Source organism: Bactrocera tryoni, chromosome 2, assembly GCF_016617805.1.
Source record: "Bactrocera tryoni isolate S06 chromosome 2, CSIRO_BtryS06_freeze2, whole genome shotgun sequence".
Classification (NCBI taxonomy): Eukaryota; Metazoa; Arthropoda; class Insecta; order Diptera; family Tephritidae; genus Bactrocera; species Bactrocera tryoni.
In genome coordinates, this window is record NC_052500.1 from 33,221,784 (window position 1) to 33,243,561 (window position 21,778).

At 35.5% G+C, this 21,778-nt stretch overlaps 1 protein-coding gene across 2 annotated transcripts in view; it reads right to left on the bottom strand.

The window, feature by feature from the left end:
* Nucleotides 1–7,302: 7,302 nt before the first annotated feature.
* LOC120769639 overlaps nt 7,303–21,778 on the bottom strand; it is a 56,539-nt gene continuing 42,063 nt past the window's right edge. Inside the window, exons 2-4 of one of the 2 annotated variants that reach the window (XR_005704868.1) lie at nt 13,866–20,994; nt 13,691–13,812; nt 7,303–7,606 (exon numbers count right to left, since the gene is read on the bottom strand). Coding sequence is in view for 1 of the 2 variants with exons in the window: in XM_040096744.1 (XP_039952678.1) it covers nt 13,798–13,812; nt 13,866–20,933 (7,083 nt within the window). In the remaining variant the exon portion in view is untranslated. Of the gene's footprint in view, nt 7,607–12,760; nt 13,813–13,865; nt 20,995–21,778 lie in introns of those variants that run through there. The other variant, XM_040096744.1, reaches the window with a different exon arrangement.

Consider the following 21,778-nt stretch of genomic DNA (forward strand, 5'->3'; position numbering starts at 1 on the left):
TTTGAAAGACAAGAAAATTGTTTTAAGCATTTACAGTGTCAGTTCGTTCGTAAAGTAGATCACCTCAAACGCCTATGGAGGAAATGGCACATTAGTAGTGAAACTATAACATGCCATAGTTATGTATTTATACTAATTTATTTACAACTAGAATATAAAATAAACATATAGAAATATTAAATGAGCAAAACTGTATTCATATCGTTTATTATACTCTGAATGTATTAAGTTTGTCACGAAGGAAATGTCGGAGACCCTATAAATAAACATAAGTAAAGGGTGATCCATTTCGAGGTTCCCCACTTAAAAAAAACACAGAAACTTCAAATTTAGGGGGAATGTTTATTATCTTTCGTTTTTTTTTTATTTTTGAAGATTATCTCCATTCGTTGAATCCAATTTTCGTTTACTTGTTGGAGCATTTCAACTGAATGACTGAATGTCACGCGTGATGTTTTGCTCCAGGTCCTGAATCGAAGCGGGATTGTCCGCATACACTTTAGACTTTACATGTTCTCTCAATAAATCCACTGATTGATGTTTTTCGTCCCAAATGCGGTAACTTTGCTTGCTAAATACCCATTGAGCCACAACTGGGTCTCATTGCTAAAGAAAATTTGGCTCGAACACGTCGGATCTTCTTGGATGGCACATAGAGCGAAGCAATGTCACTTGGGAAGGTCGAGCGGCCTCAGTTCGTGTACAAGCTTTATTTTGTACGCTTTAAATTAAGATCTCGATGTAGAACGCGCCAAGTCGTTCCTTACGTCAATCCAAGTTGCTGCGAACGGCGCCGAAACGACTCCCCACGGTCTTCGTGTACACTTTCAACCAAGGCTTATATATTTTCTTTACTGCATGCTGGACGTAGTCTTTTCGGTTGAATATTATAAAATAATGCTGGGTCTCAAGATGAGCAAAGCGCGCGAGCAATATTCTTTACAGAACGTAAATGTCCGTAATAAAGTTGAAGGCGAAAGTCTTTCCATGATGAAATGCCAAACAATACTGAACAAAAATAACATGATAGCTTGACACGACTCACGCGTGATATGTCAAAAAAAGGCTATTGAAAAAAGCACTTTTATTTAGATCAACCGTTATAAATGGTCCGTCTTTTTGTATATTCGCCAACTAACCTCTCAGTTTGGAAGATGCAGTTTTTTTCTTCATAAGATGCTGATCTAATTTGTCGGAGACGCCGACATCGGAATACTGTCTGAAAAATGCAGCATTTCACCCTAAATATACTGAAAAAACTTTTGAGCATAGGGGTGGAAGCATCGTAATATGGAAATGCTTTTCCTGGTACGGCGTGGGTCTTCTGTATTGGATAAAAGAAAAGTAGAACCTATTTACATAATTCGCATACTCAGTGATGTTATGCTCCCTTTTGCAGCATGGAATATGCCTCTAAAACAGAAGCTTCAACGGAGAAACAACAGCAAACATACGAAAACGACACGTCGAGTGGTTATGTTCGAATCAAAAGCTTTTTAGTAGGTTTTCGAAGTATATGTTATTTTATAACAACACAATACAATTTTAATTTAAACCTCCAACAAGCTTAAGACAACATCGTAAAAAAGAGTTCATTAGTCAACTACAGAGGATTGCTATAACCTTTAAAATCGGTTAAAAACCCTGTGAGCCCTGGACAGTAATCCTAATAAAAAGGAAATAATTTGTTAAAGCATATCTCCTTTTCGAAAAACCGTGGAAAAAAGTCTGCAAAGTGCACTTACCATGAAATCAGTCCTTTTAGTAATACATAGACTGATTTAACCTTATTAGAGAAGCTTGAAATCTGCAAAATGAGCCTTATCCACATAATCTTGCCGGAACATCCAATCTACATCCATATCTTGTGAAGATCTTAGCTCGACGAAATATTTGAGGTTAAGTGAAACTTTAGCAACCCTCTATTGTGAATTAAAATGCTTTATTTTAGAATGAACGACCTTGTTCATATGGGCCCCAGGTCCAGTACCATCTAAATGGACCACCCACCAGCTTTTCCGTTTTCGCCTTTTCACCAAAGTCTCTTAATTATGGTATCTCTTTCTTCGCCTATTCACTAGGTATTGCCTGTTAAACATGCTTTCCACTTTAAAGATAAAGTTGCAGTTACTGAATTTGTAACTAACTTAATCTTTAACTCTATCTTAAGCACCTTTTGCAGATTACTACTTATCAGTGGATACTTAGCCACCTTCGGTTCTATGTAAGAGTAAATAAATATCTTAAATCTACGAAGTCTTTATGTCACTAAGAAGATGAACTTTAGTAATATACGAAGAGATACGGCAGTTTTGCATTTTATCTTATTTTTCGAAATTTTTTTCCTATTTTATGAATGATGAGACCAAGAAATTACAATTAAATTAGGCAGAATTACAACGCGACGGATACAGGCCTCTTTTAGCATTTAAATACCAAAAAACGTTTCTGAAGTCAGCCACTATCCATAGTAAAAGATCCTGTTTCGAAAAGCTCTGTGAAGAAGCAAACATAGACCCCTGAGGAACGAAGTTAAAAAAAAGCCTGAGAACGTATCATTTGTGAAAAATGCTGCTGAAGCATTATTCCCGTCACATGATCCCCCTATTAGTCACAAAAGAAGAACTATTGGCTATCACGAAAAAAATCAGAAACTCCAAAACGCCTGAAATAGATGGTATACCAAATAGAGCCCTAAAATCCATTACTCTAGGACCCAGTATGTTTGTTCTAATGTACAATGCGTGCATAATAGAAGAGCTGTTCCCCGATCCGTGCAAGGCACAGCGTTTGTTTCTACCCACGAAACTAAAAGAGCCAACCGTAGAACATTCATCTGTGCATCTTCAACACGATTAGTAAAGTGTGCGAAAGCATAGCATGAAACCGCTTGGAGTTATCAATCCAAACAGCCGAAGGATTTTAAGAGAGACAATACGATCCACTATTGACGTATTAAGAAAAGTACTTAATTGATACTGAGAAATGTGTAATAAGTGGGAAAAGATGGGAAGGAAATATTGCGCGCTATTTATCCTGGATGTGAAAAATGCGTTCAACTCCGCAAAGTGAGAGTTTCAGAGGTACAAAAAAGGTATTTTTACGATATTTTTAATACAAACAATCATATATTTCAAAAATAGAATATGACATATCAAAAGTACATATTTGTATAATGAGAGCCGGTGTTAAAGCTGAACGATGAGCGCGGCACCGCCCACTTTTAGGTGAAATCACATATCTCGGGACCCGACCAACCAATTTCGACAAACTTCGGTATGTGGCATTCTTCTCATATTCTTATATCACGGTATGAAAATGGGCGAAAGCGGACTACAACCACGCCTACTTCCTATATAGAACAATTTTAAATTCCATTTAAATTTGTTCAAATCCAACCAAATAAGTTCAAGCCCCTAGGCCGACCGAAAATAGCGGCCAATATTTGAGTATTTCAATAAAAATGACAGAAAATGTTTTACTTATAGCAGTATGTGGCTAAAATAGATACAATTGACCTAGTTGGTCTAGTCCCTATATAACTATTACAAGCATTTTCGAACATCCCGCTGATTTAATTGGTGATTGTATGTTAGGTACCTTAATGAAACGCAGGGAACATTCTTTTAAATACGGGTCGATACTACGCCAACTGCCATATACAACTTGTACGTATAATGATTTACGTTTTTCTAACAAATATTATGCCGAATTGGTCGGTCAGTGTATGTATATACTCGTATAAATTTGTTTAGATTCCGATCCTCTCGTTGACGTTAAGGGGGTATTCTGGTCTAGAAATTAAAAAAAATCAATTTTTTTATATATGTTTAAAGTTTAACTATTCAAGAATTTGTGTACAAGAGGATTTTTCAAAATTCAAATTATTTTCGGAGATATAGGCATTTTTCTGACCCGGCATCCAAACTGGTTCGACCGGAACTAATCGAACAAAAGACTTTACGCGAAACTTTAAACGCGTTTTTCTCAAAACTGACTTTTTCGGAACGATACCCACGATTTCTCAGGTTCTACTGGACCGATTTACTTGAAATTTTTATAGAGTCTTCTTTATAGGCTTGCCTATGGTTGGAACTAGCCCCATACCCAAATTTTTGTTTTTATTATTTTTAAAAAATTCGAAATAGTCAGAAAAAGTGATCCAAAAAAACTTTTTTTTCAGACAGTCGCCATTTTGTGAAAAAAATTTTTTCCCACTTTTCCGTAGTTCCGGCCATTGCGACATTATTCTAGATTAATACTCCTTTTTTTGGTTTCAGATTACTAGGAGGGTTGAAATCATGGGTATGGTCACGTGGAAATTTTTAGAGACCCCCCAATTCGTCAGCTAATAATTTTTGAAATTTTTTACTTTTTTTAGTTTTTAATTTTTTTCTGTACTCTTCTAAAATTAACAAATAACTGATAAAAAAATGGATAGTAAAAATATGAATTGCCTTTTTTTACGACACTTTAAAAATTACCTGAAATTCATGCTTCTAGACCAGAATACCCCCTTAAGGCATTTCCATGGCTTTGATTCTTGCAAGTTGCAAGAGTATAAAATGTTCGGTTGTACCCGATCTTAGCCCTTCCTTACTTGTTTATGTTATGATAATGCTCACTTCATCTCTAAATTTTAGTAAGAAAACACAAACGGTTGTTCACATTCAAAATAAAGGACATTTATTATGTTTAAACCCAAATATATCTTCAACATTGGCTACACAATACACTCATACATATTTTTTATTGCAAAAATTTCTGTTTAACACGCGTACTTTATGTAAATTTATGTAAATATATATATACGTAGATAAAAGAAAAATATTTTATAATTTATCATATTGTATTTAAACAAATCCCTTGAATATGTTTGCAATATTTCATATTTATACAATAATAAAGGCATTGTTTGTTGTTATTTACTACAAAATTACACATTACCGATGTTTTTTGTTTGTTTTGTTGTTGTCTTTTAGTTGTCTAGCACTATTTGATTATAAGTAAATATCTTTAGAGTATAAGAACATTAAAAAAAATGTTTTTTAATGCTTGCACATACAGTTATTCGACGTTAATTTTAATGCAAAAATGCGATTTCCAAAAGTTTTTTCGAATTTTCTAATACATACAAAATTTAAAAGTGTGTATATATGTATGTATGTATATATGAGTATGCTAAGATTTTTGTCGGCAATGACTCCGTATTGTTTGCTATAAATATGTATACATTTTGATTTTCCAAGCGCAAAAGTATGCAAAAAAGTTTTAAGAGCTTTTGATTTTATTCAATTTATTAAAATTTTGCTTCTTACATTGTTCTTACTTGTAAAACGTTTTAGGTTGCAAACAAATTTGTTGCATGCCATTTTGCTTAGCCACACACATATATGTATTTATATATATTTATTTATAAATAGCGCATAATTTTCATGCCTTGCCATGAAATTACAATTTTTAGGTACATCAATTTTTTTCGAATATTTATTTTTTTTTTTTTTTTCATTTGACCTGTATCTTCTGTTAAAGCAGCCTACGCTTACAATACACACAGCTGTTTGTGTTCTTCTACCGTTTATAAACGGTTCATTAAAATGGGTTTACGGTTTGCTGTTTTGTAGTATTTTTTTAACATTTTTGCAATTATTACTAATTATGCCTTTTTTCTGTATTATGTAAGTCTAAATTTCGGCCAACGCCACACACTAATCAACATACATACGTACATAAAATAATTATTTTTTAAATTTAATTTGCTCTTATTTCAAATTTTAGTGATTTTATTTTGCAAATTTTTGGTTTTGTACTAAAAGTAAGCGTATAATATTTTAAATATAGAAAACGAAATGTAGGTTTTAAGAAATTTTTATAATGGTAAATTTTTGTAAAATTAATTTTTTAAAAATATTTTTTTATTACATAAACTAAAATAATTTTTTTTGTTATTTTATTATTTCATATGCGAAAATTAATCTTTATATTTTAATATTAATTTTAATATTTTTTTTACACTAAAATATATATATGTATTTATGTATGTTTGCTAAATTTTTTTTTACTTCACTATGTGTATGTATATTTAGATTAATTTTAAATAATTTTTTTCATATACCATTTTGTTTTGCTAATTATTTAACAATTCGCTAGTTCTAAAAATATTGGTACTTTGGAATGCGTTACGAGAGCAGGGCTACAGCTACAATGAGAGTCATCGAAATAAATTAAAGTGTTTATATGTATGTTATACAATAAATATGACGAGCAGTTACATATAAGAGATGATTGAAAAGATTGGCAATTACTAAAATTAATATAGTTTCAAGATAACACTAGTAGTTTTACTTTTGTTACACATTTTTTCAACTTTAACCTCAAAGTTTGGATTTCTTTGTGATTTTGTTTTAAAGTTGTTGCTTTTGGTATACAAGTGGTACATTTATAGATAAAATGTGTTAGTATTCAATATGTATGTAAGTAGACAGTGTCAGTTGCACTTAATTGCATGCATGTACATATGTATGTATATCCGTGTGTATATGTGTGCTTATGCACTTTGCGGACTGTCTGTGAGGCAAGAAGTGGTTTTTGATATATATTTTAATATAAATATGTATTGGATAATATGTTAACATTTGCTTGTTTTTGTCTTTCTTTTTGGTATACATATATATGCATATATACTAAAATATATATATATATATTTTTTTCTTTTTTTAAATGTGCATGCATTTACATTAACGTCTTTGAGATAAAAAAAAATATTTTTTCCGCAACCAAATTTTCACTTGCCGCAGTTACATTTATATTTATTATAAATATTTATTATTAATAAAATATTTATTTACTTTAATATTTTTGTAAATGTGTATTTGTTTTTTTGTTGCACATAAATAAAAATTGTTAGCTTGATATTTTTGTTGTATATGTTTTTTGGTATTAAAACTAAGTTTTTGTTGTTTTTCTGTATACTCTTCAGCCACACATGCAGTAAATATGCATATTTACATATTTATCAAATATGTATGTATGTAGTCTTTAAATTTGTCTTTTTCACAGTACATTAAAAGCTCGCAATATGTTTTTGTTGTTTTCATTTTGATAACATTCAAAAATGTCTATATAAAGTTATCCGTATATACCATATGTATGTATGTAAATGTCATTTGGTTTGATTTTGTTTTTGTAAATATTCTTTTCTTTCATGCTACTCACTGCAAACTAATTTATTTATTTATCATTATTACTACTTTTATCAAATTTATCAGAAGAATTGAAAATGAAAAAATTTAATGAAGAAATTTGTCATATTATTATCTTATTTTTGGTAATGCTGCAACAAAATATATTATGGCGAATCAATATTTTAAAACTGATTGAAAAAGTTTATACTGTTTGTGTATTTAAGAAAATTGTATGCGTGTTTTGTATTTGCAAATCGATTTAATGAGTTAACGACAGAGTAGAATATGATTTTCAGAGTCACGTAATAAGATTGGGTTATATTTGTTAGCTTTATTCAAGTATTATTACATATTTTGAAAATTTTCATTAATATTTTGCACACCAAGAAATATCTCGAACGATGAAATCTTTAATTAACACCCTGAAATAAAAGGTATTAATATAACTTTCTTTAGTTACTATAAAAATAATTAAAATTTACGCTTTCGTAAGTCAAATATAACATGTTTTCATCAAAATGTGTTAAAGCTGTAATTTTTTGCCTATCGTCACTTAAAATGCAAAACTACGTATCATCAACAAATTCTATTTTGAGTTTTTTTATTGCTTACGATTCACTACGTCATATTACATACATACTATGTATGTATGTATATGTATGTAACATAACATTTTCAGCTTCTGCTATCAGATTTAACCGACATATCTTGACTTCAAAAATTATTATATGAAACCCCCATCTTAATCAGCCATTTTGTATCCAAAACTCAATTTTGTTTCGACATGCGTGGTTTCGGCTATATAGTTTTTCCCTCGCCTGTAAACTTTTGAAAAGTGATGTTACGTTATTTTGCATTTTAGGTGACGATATGTATGCTTATCTGAAGTATCGCTTAAGACGACTTGCACTTATGTTGCAGAGTAAATAAAGAAAGGATTTTCTCCAAGTCCAGGAAACGACAACAACGCAGTTTCCGCATTTAACATTGACGGTATTAAATATATGATTTATAGGTTAAGCCTTTTAGATAGAATTTTTGTATGAAACGGTTAGATTAAAAATGAACCTAATATTACCGCTATGTATATTTGAAAATATTTACTGCCTTGTGCTTTAAAATTTTATAGAATATACGCCATACGGAAAACCTAATATAGTTAAGGATCGACTTTTCATTATTATAGTCATAACACTTTTTTTACAACAAACCTAAAAAAGTCATTGACAACTGCTGATTCTAGAGGCCTGATTAAGATACGTACTAGTTCTTGTGTCGTATGATTTTCTACTGGGGGGTTTCATATAATAAATTTTGATGCCAAGATAAGCTGATGAAATTTGTACCTTCAAGCACAACAGCACTTCTTCTTAGCTATGAAAAATCAATTATACGAACAAATGATTTATTTAAGAGCTTTACTAGCATGGAAACAACAAATTTCAGTTATACAATTTGACGATAAAACAACAAATTAGTAGCACATATATGGGATATACATATGTATGTAATAAAAATGTGTCAGTATTTTTTGTAATATTTTCATTTTCCAACAAATTAACAGTTAAAGAAATATTAAAGTGACATGTGTGTCGTAATTCTTATCATCTGATAAGCAATCGAAGCATTAGTGCGGTAAACTACCATAAATGATATATGAACATTAATAATCAAAATTTTGAAGGAGATTAATGAAGGAATATATTCAATGATGAAATACCTTTTTAGAAGTTGATCGTGCGTGCTGAACACGGCTGTTTCAAAAAAGCGCTATTATGACGTCAGCGCAACAGCTGACCGCGTGAAATAAACTAACAACCGATAAACAGTGACATAAATTTGGTATTGGTGTGTTGTAAACTCAACTATAACCATGTGAGCGGTGTCTATGCCAATAAAGAAGTAGAAATTCGGTATATTTATTATTAGTGATGACTGACATATGTGATTTTACAACATTTCTGTATGACAATTGCAATTGAAGTTTAGTTATGAAGAGATTACAACCAAGATGGAATATAAGATTTTGACCAATAGGCTATGAATTCTGCTAACAAGCTACAAAACTGGCAGAAATGTCACATTCGCAAACTCAAAATTTTCACATTCTATAGATTTTGAAGAATAATCTGACACTATGACGTAGTTGACATAAACATGTAATACTCAAAAACTGTAACTGTAAGTAAAGAATGTACCGATAGTGTCGTCTATCATTAAGAAATGGATAAAAGTGTGTTAAAGTCAAGAAAAGTACACATTTCTAATGAATCTAATGTCTTATGTCAATTTAGTGAATTATTTTATACCCTGAACAGGGTATATTAAGTTTGTCACGAAGTTTGTAACATCCAGAAGGAAGCGTCGGAGACCCTATAAAGTATATATATAAATGATCAGTATGTCGAGCTGAGTCGATTTAGCCTTGTCCGTCTGTCTGTCTGTCTGTCCGTCCGTCTGTCTGTATATATACGAACTAGTCCCTCAGTTTTTAAGATATCGTTTTGAAATTTTGCTAACGTGATTTTGTCTTCAAGAAGCTGCTCATTTGTCGGGACTGCCGATATCGGACTACTATAACATATAGCTGCCATATAAACTGAACGATCGGAATCAAGTTCTTGTATGGAAAACTTTCACATTTGCCAATGTATCTTCACCAAATTTGGTATAGAATATTTTCTAAGGCAACAATGTAATCTCCGAAGAAATTGTTCAGATCGGTTAACTATAGCATATAGCTACCATACAAACTGAACGATCGGAATCAAGTTCTTGTACGGAAAACTTTTGCATTTGACAAGATATATTTACGAAATTTGGTATAAATTATTTTCTAAGGCACGAGTGTAATCTGTGAAGGGTATATTAGCTTCGGTGCAGCCGAAGTTAACGTTTTTTCTTGTTCAAATTAACATTTTTACATTATTTCAACTAATGTCAAAAACAGTATATTTGAAGCTATTACTCAAACTCCATGAGTGAATGCATTTTCCTAAACAACAACGTGGATTAATAACCACAAAAGGCAAACACATTTTTAAGGAAACACGATACTATACTTTTTGTTGAAGTATGCAGTAAATTTGACTACCAAAATGACAAGAAAATATTAGAACATGACGACATAAACGAAGTGAACTGTAAAATGTTAACAGTAATTGTAAACAAAGACTGCCCACGACAGTCGGATCTAAGTAAACGGAACGGACCCGGATTTTCATCCGTTCAAGGATTGTCACCATTCCTAGAAGTTGCTTCAGGAATGTTTTCTGCCGCTACAAAAACAACAATTATACCTCGATCCGCTCATGACTAACGTGTTTTCTGTCAAACGCACTACAAAAATGCAACGGATTGTAACTGTCGTAATCTCTATTTCTATAATTCTTGCTTACACAACGACATTGCCTCGCAACAAAATCGCAATGCAAATATTTTTCTAATAAAAGTATATTTCCAATCCAATTTTACTTGCTCTGCGTTGCCTTACTTTCAAGAAAACAGTTATTGCTGGAGTGTGTTGTCGTTACAAGTGTGAAATGCAAAAAGTCTTGGTCCGTAAAATTGCCAGCTATGTAACGAATTATTCGCAGCAAATATGAAATGTGTGAAAAACTAATTAGGTTTTCCGTAATTGGCGATTAGTGAAGCATTCGTTTGTCGTGCCTGCCGTAATACATACATACAAATGTGTAGTGTGTGCTTGTCACATATAACTGGCAGAGTGTAACGCGAATTATTTCGTTATGCGGTGGCAAGAGACCTGGTATAATTCAGCTGAAAATCATAACTCTGTTATTTATCACAATTTCTCTGAAGCAATATTGTACTAGAAATTTATTATTATTATTTTTTTTTTTCAAATTGTTAACAACTCAGATAAGCTGAGTTACAAACTTTTGAAATATGTTGTTGCATGCAGACAATTTAGACAAATTTTTGAATACAGGGTGTGCACTATAACTTATTTGTATAGTATATTTGTAGTTAAAAAGTGAAAATACACACATATTATGTATGTAAGCAAATGATTACAAATTATTGAAAGTTGAAACGTTGTTTTTGTAATAAAACTTATTTGATACAAAAACATATTTTTTGTTTGTTTTTGGTTTTTTATGCCTATACTTTGAATCAGTTTTTCCGCTATTTACTTATTGTATAAAATAAAACTCAATACTAATACAAACATACATATATAAATAACGAGAGCACAAATTTCCACACTAGTGCTCAACTTAAATGTTGCAAAAAAATTATTGAAAATTGTTTAAAATGTTGTTCAATAACAAATAATAGATAATGTCGTTTTAAACCGCGGCCATTTGCCTAAAACGCAAATTCCGATTCCCGATAAGACGCTAATACACGCAGTTGAATTTCCATTACAATTAAGGTTAAAACTAAAGTAAGATATACTATATATGTACAGTTACGGACAATAAAATAGAATCAAAGGTTTTGTTTTGATTTCATTGAATTTAAAGAGCATAATAAGTAGTTATATTAGCCTAATTAGATCTGTGGAATAAATATTTGTATCAGTTATGTAATTATGTGTCTTGTGACACATTGGAGTTGAAAATTAAAAAAAATACCTCGACATTCTATGGTCTGAAGACAAACTTAATGTGATAGGATATGATGGTTGGATGCGAGTCTGACGTCCAAAAAGCAAAGAAATGTGCGATCACTAGATGACTAAGCTCTGCAAACACGGTGGCGGTAATATAATGGTTTGGGGACGTTTCTCATGGTGTGGTGTTAAAATTTTAGACTAAGTCTGGAATTCGTCTTCAATTTACCAACTCCAACAAGAGAGCGGCCCGAAACATACTTCGAGTCTTGCAAAAAAAATAGTTTTAAGATCATGGTGTTGATGTTATGGCTTGGCCAGCACAATCTGAATCCAATCGAAAAGTTATGGAATCTCGTTTAGGAAAATATTGGATGCGCTGAATCAGAAAATAAGCTGGAACTCTGAGAGAAGGTGTAAAGATCTGGTATTCTGTTACACAGAGCGCTTTCTGTAGCCTAATTCAGTCTATGTCATCTGTATTAGACGATAAAGGGTGCTAACAACTGTTATATTATTATTTTCTCTATAAAAATTTATTTGTTTTTTTAATGTAAGATATTATGAGTCTATTTTTTTGTCTTCCAAAGATTTTGAGATGATTGAATTTCAATTTTTTTTTTAATTTAAATTAAATTCATATTTTCATAATTTTTTTAGAACGGAAAATTAGTACAATGGATGATTCTAACTTATTGTCCGTAACTGTGTATATATATAGTAGATGGAATAAAGTAAATTATGCATAAATATATGGTAAGTGAACAGTCGAAGAGCTGTGCTATTTTTGAACGCATTCATGCGCACGAAACAGCTGATTTTATCTTTTTGTTTTGGCTTTGAAGGAAATTAAAAAATATTTATAAACATAAAGGTGTATTGCATTACAAAATTTACAGTTATTTTTTTCCATTACTTTAAATATTAAAACAATGTAGTATTTTTCACTTAAATATACAGAATTATTTCAAGAATAACAGTTACAACAATAAAGTTATGTAGTTGGGGAAAAATATATATATTTTTAAACGACTTTTAGTGTCATGAGATTCTTCGTACAATACATGTTTTCCAATGACAAACAAAAGATATGGTAATCTATAACTGTTGCATTGTGTCTTTTACTAGATAATACATATAAAAATTGATAAAGGAAGTATTGAAAATGTGTCAGCACGTGCCATTTATGTCTTTAAATAAACATTTCTTAGCGGATCTCAAAAAAATCATAAAGGTTAGGCCAGTTCGCGACACTGTAGGGTCCTAAAAACTTTCTTTAGATACTAGTAAATTAGTTGGTAAACTCCATTGGATTGGTGTGTTATTATATTATATTTTTTTCTACAAAATTTACTGTTCATTTTCTCCGGTTGAACCACTTTTTACAAGGCCGCTATGGGGAAAATTTGTCTTAAGTTATTGGTTGTACTTTACTACCAAATTTTATCTTTTGTTCTTTATTTTGTTTCAGATAGCACGAGTTCTAAGAGTCATGGTGGCCCCCTAAGTCTTCTAGAAAAAGGTGGTTCTGAATATTGACCCAAATACATATATGCACAATAAAGAATAAAAGGGAGAAAGTAGATACATTTTTCCTTACTCCCTGAAACATTTTTAAAGTTAGATCTTTTTTGGGAACTCTAGACTGGCCTAATCCCTTAAAGCAATAGCGTCAAGCTTGCTGATTTGAATGTTTCTTGTTAACTCAAAGATGTAAAGCTAAACCACACTATAGTCACAGAAGTTTAGCTCCCAAACCATGCCACACATGCAATTCTTATTGAAACGCTTCATAAAGAAAACCAAATTTAGACTCACTTTGTTTTAAACACTCTATATCAAACCCCAAATGTCCTTAAATTAAAGTACCCAAAACCGTTAGTACATTCGCAAGTCTTTCAGTAAAGCGTAGTATCGGTTTGCTCACCTCACTACTCTTCGACATACATGTGGGCCTTCCTCAATTCGCGCTCCCTGAATCTCGCTATCAAGCATTGCAATATCCAACGATGTATATATTTTTTGAGTACACGATTACCATGGTGGGGCCTAAAATGTACTCGTTTCAACACATATTTGTCACGCAAACTATTGTATAATACCTGTCGTTTGAGCCGCTTGTAATCATGCGAGACGATTTCTTCGTGATGTATGGCGGGAAAATCGAATTGTGTATTGAGTGAGTCATCGTTCGTGATCCTCAACTCATCTTCAACGTACTCTACTGTGTGTGGGGGTGTAATGTATGGGGTTAACGGTAGTGCAGATGGGGAATTATCTACGGCATCGTGTACATTCACTAATGACTCGAGATAATCGGTTTGCATATCATCGGTCACTACCACCTCTTCTTGTGGACTTTCTAAACCCATCATTTCTTCTGCATGCATTTCAGCATTTACAGTTCTTTCAATATCTTCTACACCTTCATCGACTTGCATGGGCAAATCGCTGGCCTGCGCATGCGCCACAACGCTGAGCACATTTTCATTCATATCACATTGTAAAACATATAAATCACTATCGTTAACTAAAATTTCTTCTAAATTAATTAGTACTACATCTTGAGCTTCTCTCTCCTCAGCATCGCCATCTTCGGGATCTGATGTGACACCGGCTTGTCGATACATTTCGGCTAAAGCTTCTTCAACGCTCAATTCACGCTCTAACGCTTCGGGCGTGTTTTGGTTTGTGTTGTTGTTACTGTTGTTGTTGGCGCTAATTTCAAAGGAACTACTTAAGGCAATTTTACAAAGGTCACTTAGCTTTGGTATTTTACTATTTAACGCATCCTCAGTTCGGTTATTTAGCGTATGATTTTCAATGGAAGTTACTCGCTCTATATAGTCCAGCGATAGTTTCTTCAAACTCGGTACTCCACTGCTGTCATCATCATTATCATCGATATTTATTGCTGCGCAAAACACAGGTTCGTTCTGCGGCTGGTCTTCATCCACTGCGAGTTCACGCGCCAAACCTTCGACATCGCACGACTTCTCGCAACTCTCTACGCACTCTTCCACCACCTCCGTACCAATACAGTCACGCTCTGCCGTAGGCATTGTCACGTTTACTTCACCGTTACTTGCAACGCAATCTTCATTTTGCATTAGTTTGTTATCTTCCGCCACACCATTTACTGTATCTGTTTGTTGCTCTTTCGAAACGCTTGTTGTTTTGTCGGCACTTAGCTTTTCAACGTCTATTGTATCGGCTTTAACATCCTCAAGGTTTGCACTTATCTCTTCATGTCCATCACTATCGCTTTCTAGTATTTTTTTCAAGGTTTTAATGTCGTTCTCCGTTATCGTTTTCGAAGAATTGATATATACTTCATTGCCACTGTTATCTTCGATATTGGTCGCTGCCGCAGTCTTTTCGCCATTTTCAAGCTCGGCTTTAACATCCTCACGGTTTGTACTTATCTCTTCATGCCCGTCACTATCACTTTCTAATATTTTTTTCAAGGTTTTAATGTCGTTCTCCGTTATAGTTTTCGACGAATTGATATATACTTCATTGCCACAGTTATCTTCGATATTGGTCGCTGCCGCAGTCTTTTCGCCATTTTCAAGCTCTATTGAGATACCCGCTTCATTTGCCTGATGTTGCGAGAGTTCTCTTTCCAACTCCTTCATTTCATTGAAATCGCTTTGTACCGTTGTTAAGCTACTTTGAGAATTTTCGTCCGTGGACGAACTGGAACTGGACGATGAGGATGTGCTCGATATGCGGCTAGAAGATGATGTGGATGAATCAGCACTACTCGATGAATTACTGTCTGATGAATTTTCGTCAAGATCCATATTCGTCGTGAAGTAATTTTTCGACGTTGTTGTGAAATGTTCTGCACTTCTTCTAGCTCCAAACATATCAAGGCTATTCTCTGTTTCAGATAAATCTACATCTCTATTGAAGTGATTTGGTTGTTTTGCTTGCTCGCCTAAATCAAATGCGTTTAGCATTATAATGTCTGTGTCATTACTGTTTTCGCTCTTCATATGTACTGGAGAACCCATATGCGGAGTTGTGGGTGGACTTACAGCAACTTCCATGACGGATAAAGGACTTCCATCAATTCTTGATGGATATTCAGCAACCTTAAATGCGTCTTCGAGATCCATATTGCTGCACGGTCCTGAAAATTCAGATAACGTTATCTCATTCTGAGGTACGGAGATTGCACATTCAGGTACTTCTGTTTTCTGATTATGTATTGAATTCTCCTCAACTCCTGCGGAACACGTCAGATCCATTGCTTCCAACTCCCTATTTTCAACATTCTCGTGAACTAAATCAGTAACTGTCGCTTTTTGTCTGGTATTTTCGGTGATCTCATTCACATGATCTTCAGAATCATTTGGTGGAATTACTTGGTTTACGAGATCTTTGGTTAAACATGCCAAGTTCTCTACATCAGGCACTCTGTTTTCAACACTTTCATTGCAAATCCACTGGTTCTCTAAAATATCCATCATATTTACACTTGTATTTAAATCGGAAAAGGGTTTGTCAATGCCTTTTGTTAAAAGTTTCGTGGTTACGATTTCACCATCACCTGATATATCACCATCATAGGCTTCGGATTCAATTTCTTTAATTCCCATTCTATCAACATTTCGGTCATGTTTATCATCATATTTAGGCCTTGTGTTAATGCTTTCTGCATTAGCTTCCACACTATGAACCATTGGTTCTGTAATACAATCAGGACTGTGAACTTCTTTTTCGATTTCATCCGTTTCAATGCTATCAAGCTCCATTTTTGAATCCTTCACATCCAAAGTAGTTGGCATGTCAAAATCAATGTGATTCTTCAAATTAATGTCGTTTTGAGTAACCTCAATGCTCTCGAGACCCAATTCAGCTATTGGTGGTTCTTCCGGTAACTGTTTTGAATATTCTGACTCGTCAATTTCTGAAGTTCTATCAGAAACTTCGTTTCGAACATTCTCTTCAAAAATGTTTTCTGCAACGAATGATGACAATGAAGGTGGACATGTTATCTTATTACAGACCTCGTTGATAGTATTTTCTTTCGCTTCACAATCTTTCACCTCTTGTGGTATTGGACTATCCCTTACACTTTCCTCATTGATATTTGTTTCTGGGATTTTATCAATTTCTTTTGAAATTTCAACACCCTTCAAGAGTTTGTTTTGGAACAGCTCTGAGTTAATGAAAGCCACACATAGGAATTTCAATGTTTTCGGATTGAAATATTGTTTGATATCGCTCCCATCTCTAGTTGGTAGTGTAGTGCTATTTATGCGGTCGATTAACGGTAAGTGTTTTTGCGACACTTTGACCATTTCTTCTCTTAACAGACTGGATATAATAAGTCGTTTGTTAATCTTAACGAAATGATGATATAGTGCCCGTATCCTCCGTTGATAGAAAGAAGGACCTTTGTTTTCTCTTTTTTTTATATATTTCAAGCGAAGTGTGTGTAAAGGGACATTATAGTCTTTTTTTCTGCAAGGTTTGGAGAAGGTCTCTATAAAATTAGTTTCCTTATTCACTTCTTGTTCAAGATCGTGCGATTGCTTCGGAATTTTACTTGCATTATTGGTCGTTTCCGAAAATTTTCGTTTCCGTTTATGAAACTTCGAAAAACTTTTAATTTTTTGTGCTATCTCCATATCACTTTCTGTATTTAGTTTGACCGCTGTGTTATTTATTTCATTTGTTGGCACTTCCTGGTTTACGGCAACATTTGTATTGATATCAGAATGAACTAATTTGTTGCTTACAGCTGCAGTAAAATTGTTCTCATTGTTACTGTTAACCTTGTATTCAAACTCATTTCCTATCTTATTAATGAAGGTTTCGTATTCCTTCTCAAATGTGGAACCATTCGAACTGGTTGTATTGTCACATTCAATACTTCTATCGAATGTGCTGTCGCTCTTTGCCTGGACGGTTAATAAGGACTGTTCTGCTCTGTGCTCTGAGAAACAAAAGTCTTTCTCCACTTTATCCGCCATTTTTTGTACAGCAGGAGTATTTACGGCTTTAAGGCTCGCAATTATTTCAAGATTTTCTGATTCGAGCATTGCATTGGGTGTAACTACTCCGAGCGCTTCGGTAGCCGCCTTCATGATGACGCTACCGTTGCGTATGGGCGTTGTATCGGTATTAATTTTTGGTATCTTTACCATCTTTATTGATTCTAGTTCATCGAGCTCTTTTTCTACATCGAAGCAATCATAGCTTACGTCCTTGTCATTGGATTTTTCGACAACATTGTTGTTGCTTGGTGCCTTAGTTGCGCCTGATATATTTGGTGTTCCGCCACCGGACTTCTCAATATCGATGACAATGTCAGGTAAGTTTATATTTGCATACTGACTTTCCTCCATATTAACGGTGCTACCAGCGCCAATGCTTGGTTGAGTCTTTGGGTGTTGATAATAATCTTCTTTTAATTGCAAGTTATTTATAACTAGGGGTTGGGGTTGTGCCCTATATAGCGGTGCGGAGTCCCCAACATAGGCAGCTGGTGTATTCGCTTCGGTGGGAAGTTCTTGCAAGCTCGACATTTTATTTATTACTTCAACACAGTTAGTATTGTTTTCGGCACGCATGACTTGATCAATCGCTGGTGGTGCGTTCTCAACAAACTGTAGCTCATCAGCGCCACCGTAATCCTCCTCATCCTCATTCCATGTGCTGAGAAAATCACGCAAACTAGAGTAGGTTTTAGTGGTGGGTGTTGTCGGTGTTGGGTTACCAGGCTTAACTGTACTCTCACGCGTTATTGCTTTGCCATACATGCCGTCGTCGATTGGTTCCAATGCTCTGGTCAGACCATAGCTATTATCGTATTGGTTCTGACTCATATTGGTAGCCATATGCTCATCCAAATTGGTGAGCGTTGGCTCTGCTATGAAACTGTCATCATTTGGTGTGACCGCGGGCTTCCGATAGTCGATTAACGAATTCTTCGTAGAAGTAGATTGCGTGTAGGGTGGTGGCAAATTGGGTAGATGGTCAACTCTTTGGACTAAACTTTCACGTCGTTCTTCAACTAGCGGCGTAGGTTGTATAGGCCCCATATAGTTATCATAGTTGGTTTGCATATTGAGATCATTATAATAAACAGTCGTGATGTCATTGTGGGAACCCGGTGTCATATTACGATTGAGCGGTGGATGTGCAACGACGGTAGTAGGTGCCATAGCGTTCCCATATTGAGCATTGTGAGCCATACCTGCCGGATGGGAATGATAATTCATATTCGTCGCTTCGTATGCGGGCGTTGCAGCGTAGACATCATTTGTATTCACCTTTGATTTGTTGGCTGGTCCATAATCTAGCACGTTATATTTGATGACAGGACTGTTACCGCTGCCGACTGCAGTACTGCTGGTGCCGTACGGTGGCGTTTGCGAGTGTGGGCTATACGTGTTCGGTGGAAGGTGAGGATGGTGTGCCGTACGAGGATAATAGCAGTTTTGTTGTTGAAATTGTGAGCAACAATTTTGGCGCGCAGTGGCTGTAGCCGCGGAAGGCGTGTAGGGATGATGATATGCGAGGGAGGGATGTGCAGACGGCGCCAAAGCGGTTGGCACGCCGCCCGTAGTTAGCGGTGCATGGTGTGGATAAGGGTGTGACAAACGTTCGGCTAGTGTGGGTACAAGGTGTGCTGAGGAATGCGGCGAATTCGACCAGGCACTACGTCCAGTCGCATTCGACGTCATATACTGTTGGTGTGGGTTATAATATGAATTGTACTTATCATATTTGTTGCTATACTTCTCAGCACTATAGTATATATCACGATTGGCGGCGGCTGTGGCGTTAGTCGGTACATAGCTAGCATTCGTCGGCGGTATGGCGGCAGTCGGTATGCCGTTGGGCGGCGGCAGCGTGCGACAATTACCGTTGGAATAGTCCATGCTCCAGTGCCAAGCCGACGTGGCCGATGACTTGCGGTAGGCGTCGTTGGGAATTTCAGCAGCATACTGTGGTGGGACTGACGTAGACGCAGGCGGCGCGGGTGCGTACGGTACTGCATTGTAGGGCATTGCTGAGAGGTTGGCGGGTGGTGTGGTTGTATAGTACGGTGACTGTGCCACGGTGCTCACTGCATTGTACAAATATTTATCATACTTATCGATATAAATGCTGCTACTGCTGTTGCTGCCGTTACTGTTATTCGACGCATTGCCGATAGGAATGCCGACAGGCATTGCTGTATTGCCGTAATGCATGCTCAGACGTTGTTGCGGCAAGCGCGTGTTTGGCATGTTGTTGAATGTTTTGACTTGCGTCGGACTCGCACCATACGGCACGTCCTGCAGCGGTTTTCCTGCGTGATGCTGCGAAAAGCTTTGCGTATAATTCCCTGTGTTGCTAATATCTAATGGTTGGTTCCCGTAGTTCAGATAATCGCCAAGGGTTGGCAATTTGGTGCCAGTAGACATTCTATATTTGATGGGGTCCCCATAGGTGCCCGAACCACCCGTTTGCAATGAATTCGCATAGAACGGCGTTGCGGCGGCCTGCGGTTTAGCGGCCGTGTTCGACTCACCAATACGTTTTGTAGAACGGAGCGCGGTTTCGCTGCTGTTGTTATTGTAAATTTTGTTGCTTTTGGCAGTATTAGTGTGAGGCTGTATAGCCGTTTGTGTGGGCTGCTTACTTGGCTTCTCCAAGGTTGTATAATGCGATGTAGCATGCCGCATGCCCAATAAATTGCGTTCACTCCCACCACTGGACTGCTGATAGCTTTCGCCACCGCTGAGATAAGTGTACGAATCGTAGGTGTTATCGTATTGCGAGGATGTGGGCAAGGGCTCCGTTAATTGATATGAATGTGTTTGGTGTGGGTACTGTGGATGTGGTGGATGATGAAGTTGTGGTTGATGTTGTTGTTGTTGCTGGTGGTGTTGCTGCTGGAACGTTTCATTGTAGTACGGCGTTACGGCAGCTATCGTGGCCACAGGTGTCGGCTCGACCAAGCCCACCGGTGTGTTGGAATGCGAGTCCGAATATTGGCTGTGGCTGCTGCTACTGCCGGCCGAGGCGGGATTCGTGGGGGTAGTGGCGCTCGCATAGCCACTGCTGTTGCTGCTGCTGCTGCTGCCACAACTCATGTTGGTATTGCTGTTGCTGGCGGCGCCCAGCGGCATTGCGATTATAGATTCAACAGTCGTAGCATCCATGCTCTGAAGTCTACCACTTTGCGTTCACGAAAAATCCAACTTCCGGTAAACGGTGTTGAAACTGTAAATAGAATTTATGTGGCTTTCAGTGAATGGTATTGAAAATTATAGAAAGTTCTTAAATTTATTAAAATAGTCTTGAATTAAAAGTAATGGCCCTAAAGTGCGGCGAATGTGCCAAGAAAACACTCACGTTAAAATTGGACTAATAAACCGTAAAAATAGCAATTATATTTAAGTACACATCGATATATTTTTATTTTCTAAAACTGCGCTTGTTATTTGGATGCGCACACTTCGGTTCTTCCAACGCAAATGTGCGTCCACTTTCATGGAAAAGCTTAAATAAATATTGGAAAATACGAAAACGAACTGAAAAGTGCTGTGCGCGGAATTGGGACTTTATAGTTACCTGCCTGTGACCCAGCCGTATGCATGCATGTATGTGTGTATGTAAGTAGATAATCTACGGTCATTTACTAAAATGTTCATTAAATATTAACGATTAACTGTCATTTTTGTTGGTTAACTTTGCGGCGGACCTGACTGCTTTGCTACATACATATGTACATATAGAAGAGAAGTGCGTACATATGTATGTATGTTTATCAAAATATATAATACTATATATCCGATATAGTTGTATATCCATGCATATATGACACTATATACAACAGAACAATAACTAAGTACACACATACGTATGCATATTCATATTTTTATACGCACATGTACATAAGTATGTATGTATATACATATGTAGCCTTGTTAAGTGCACTAAAGCAGGTGTTCAACCGCGTTTTGGTTTCTATTAGCGTCTGTCAGCATATTGCCTCGCACGCTTT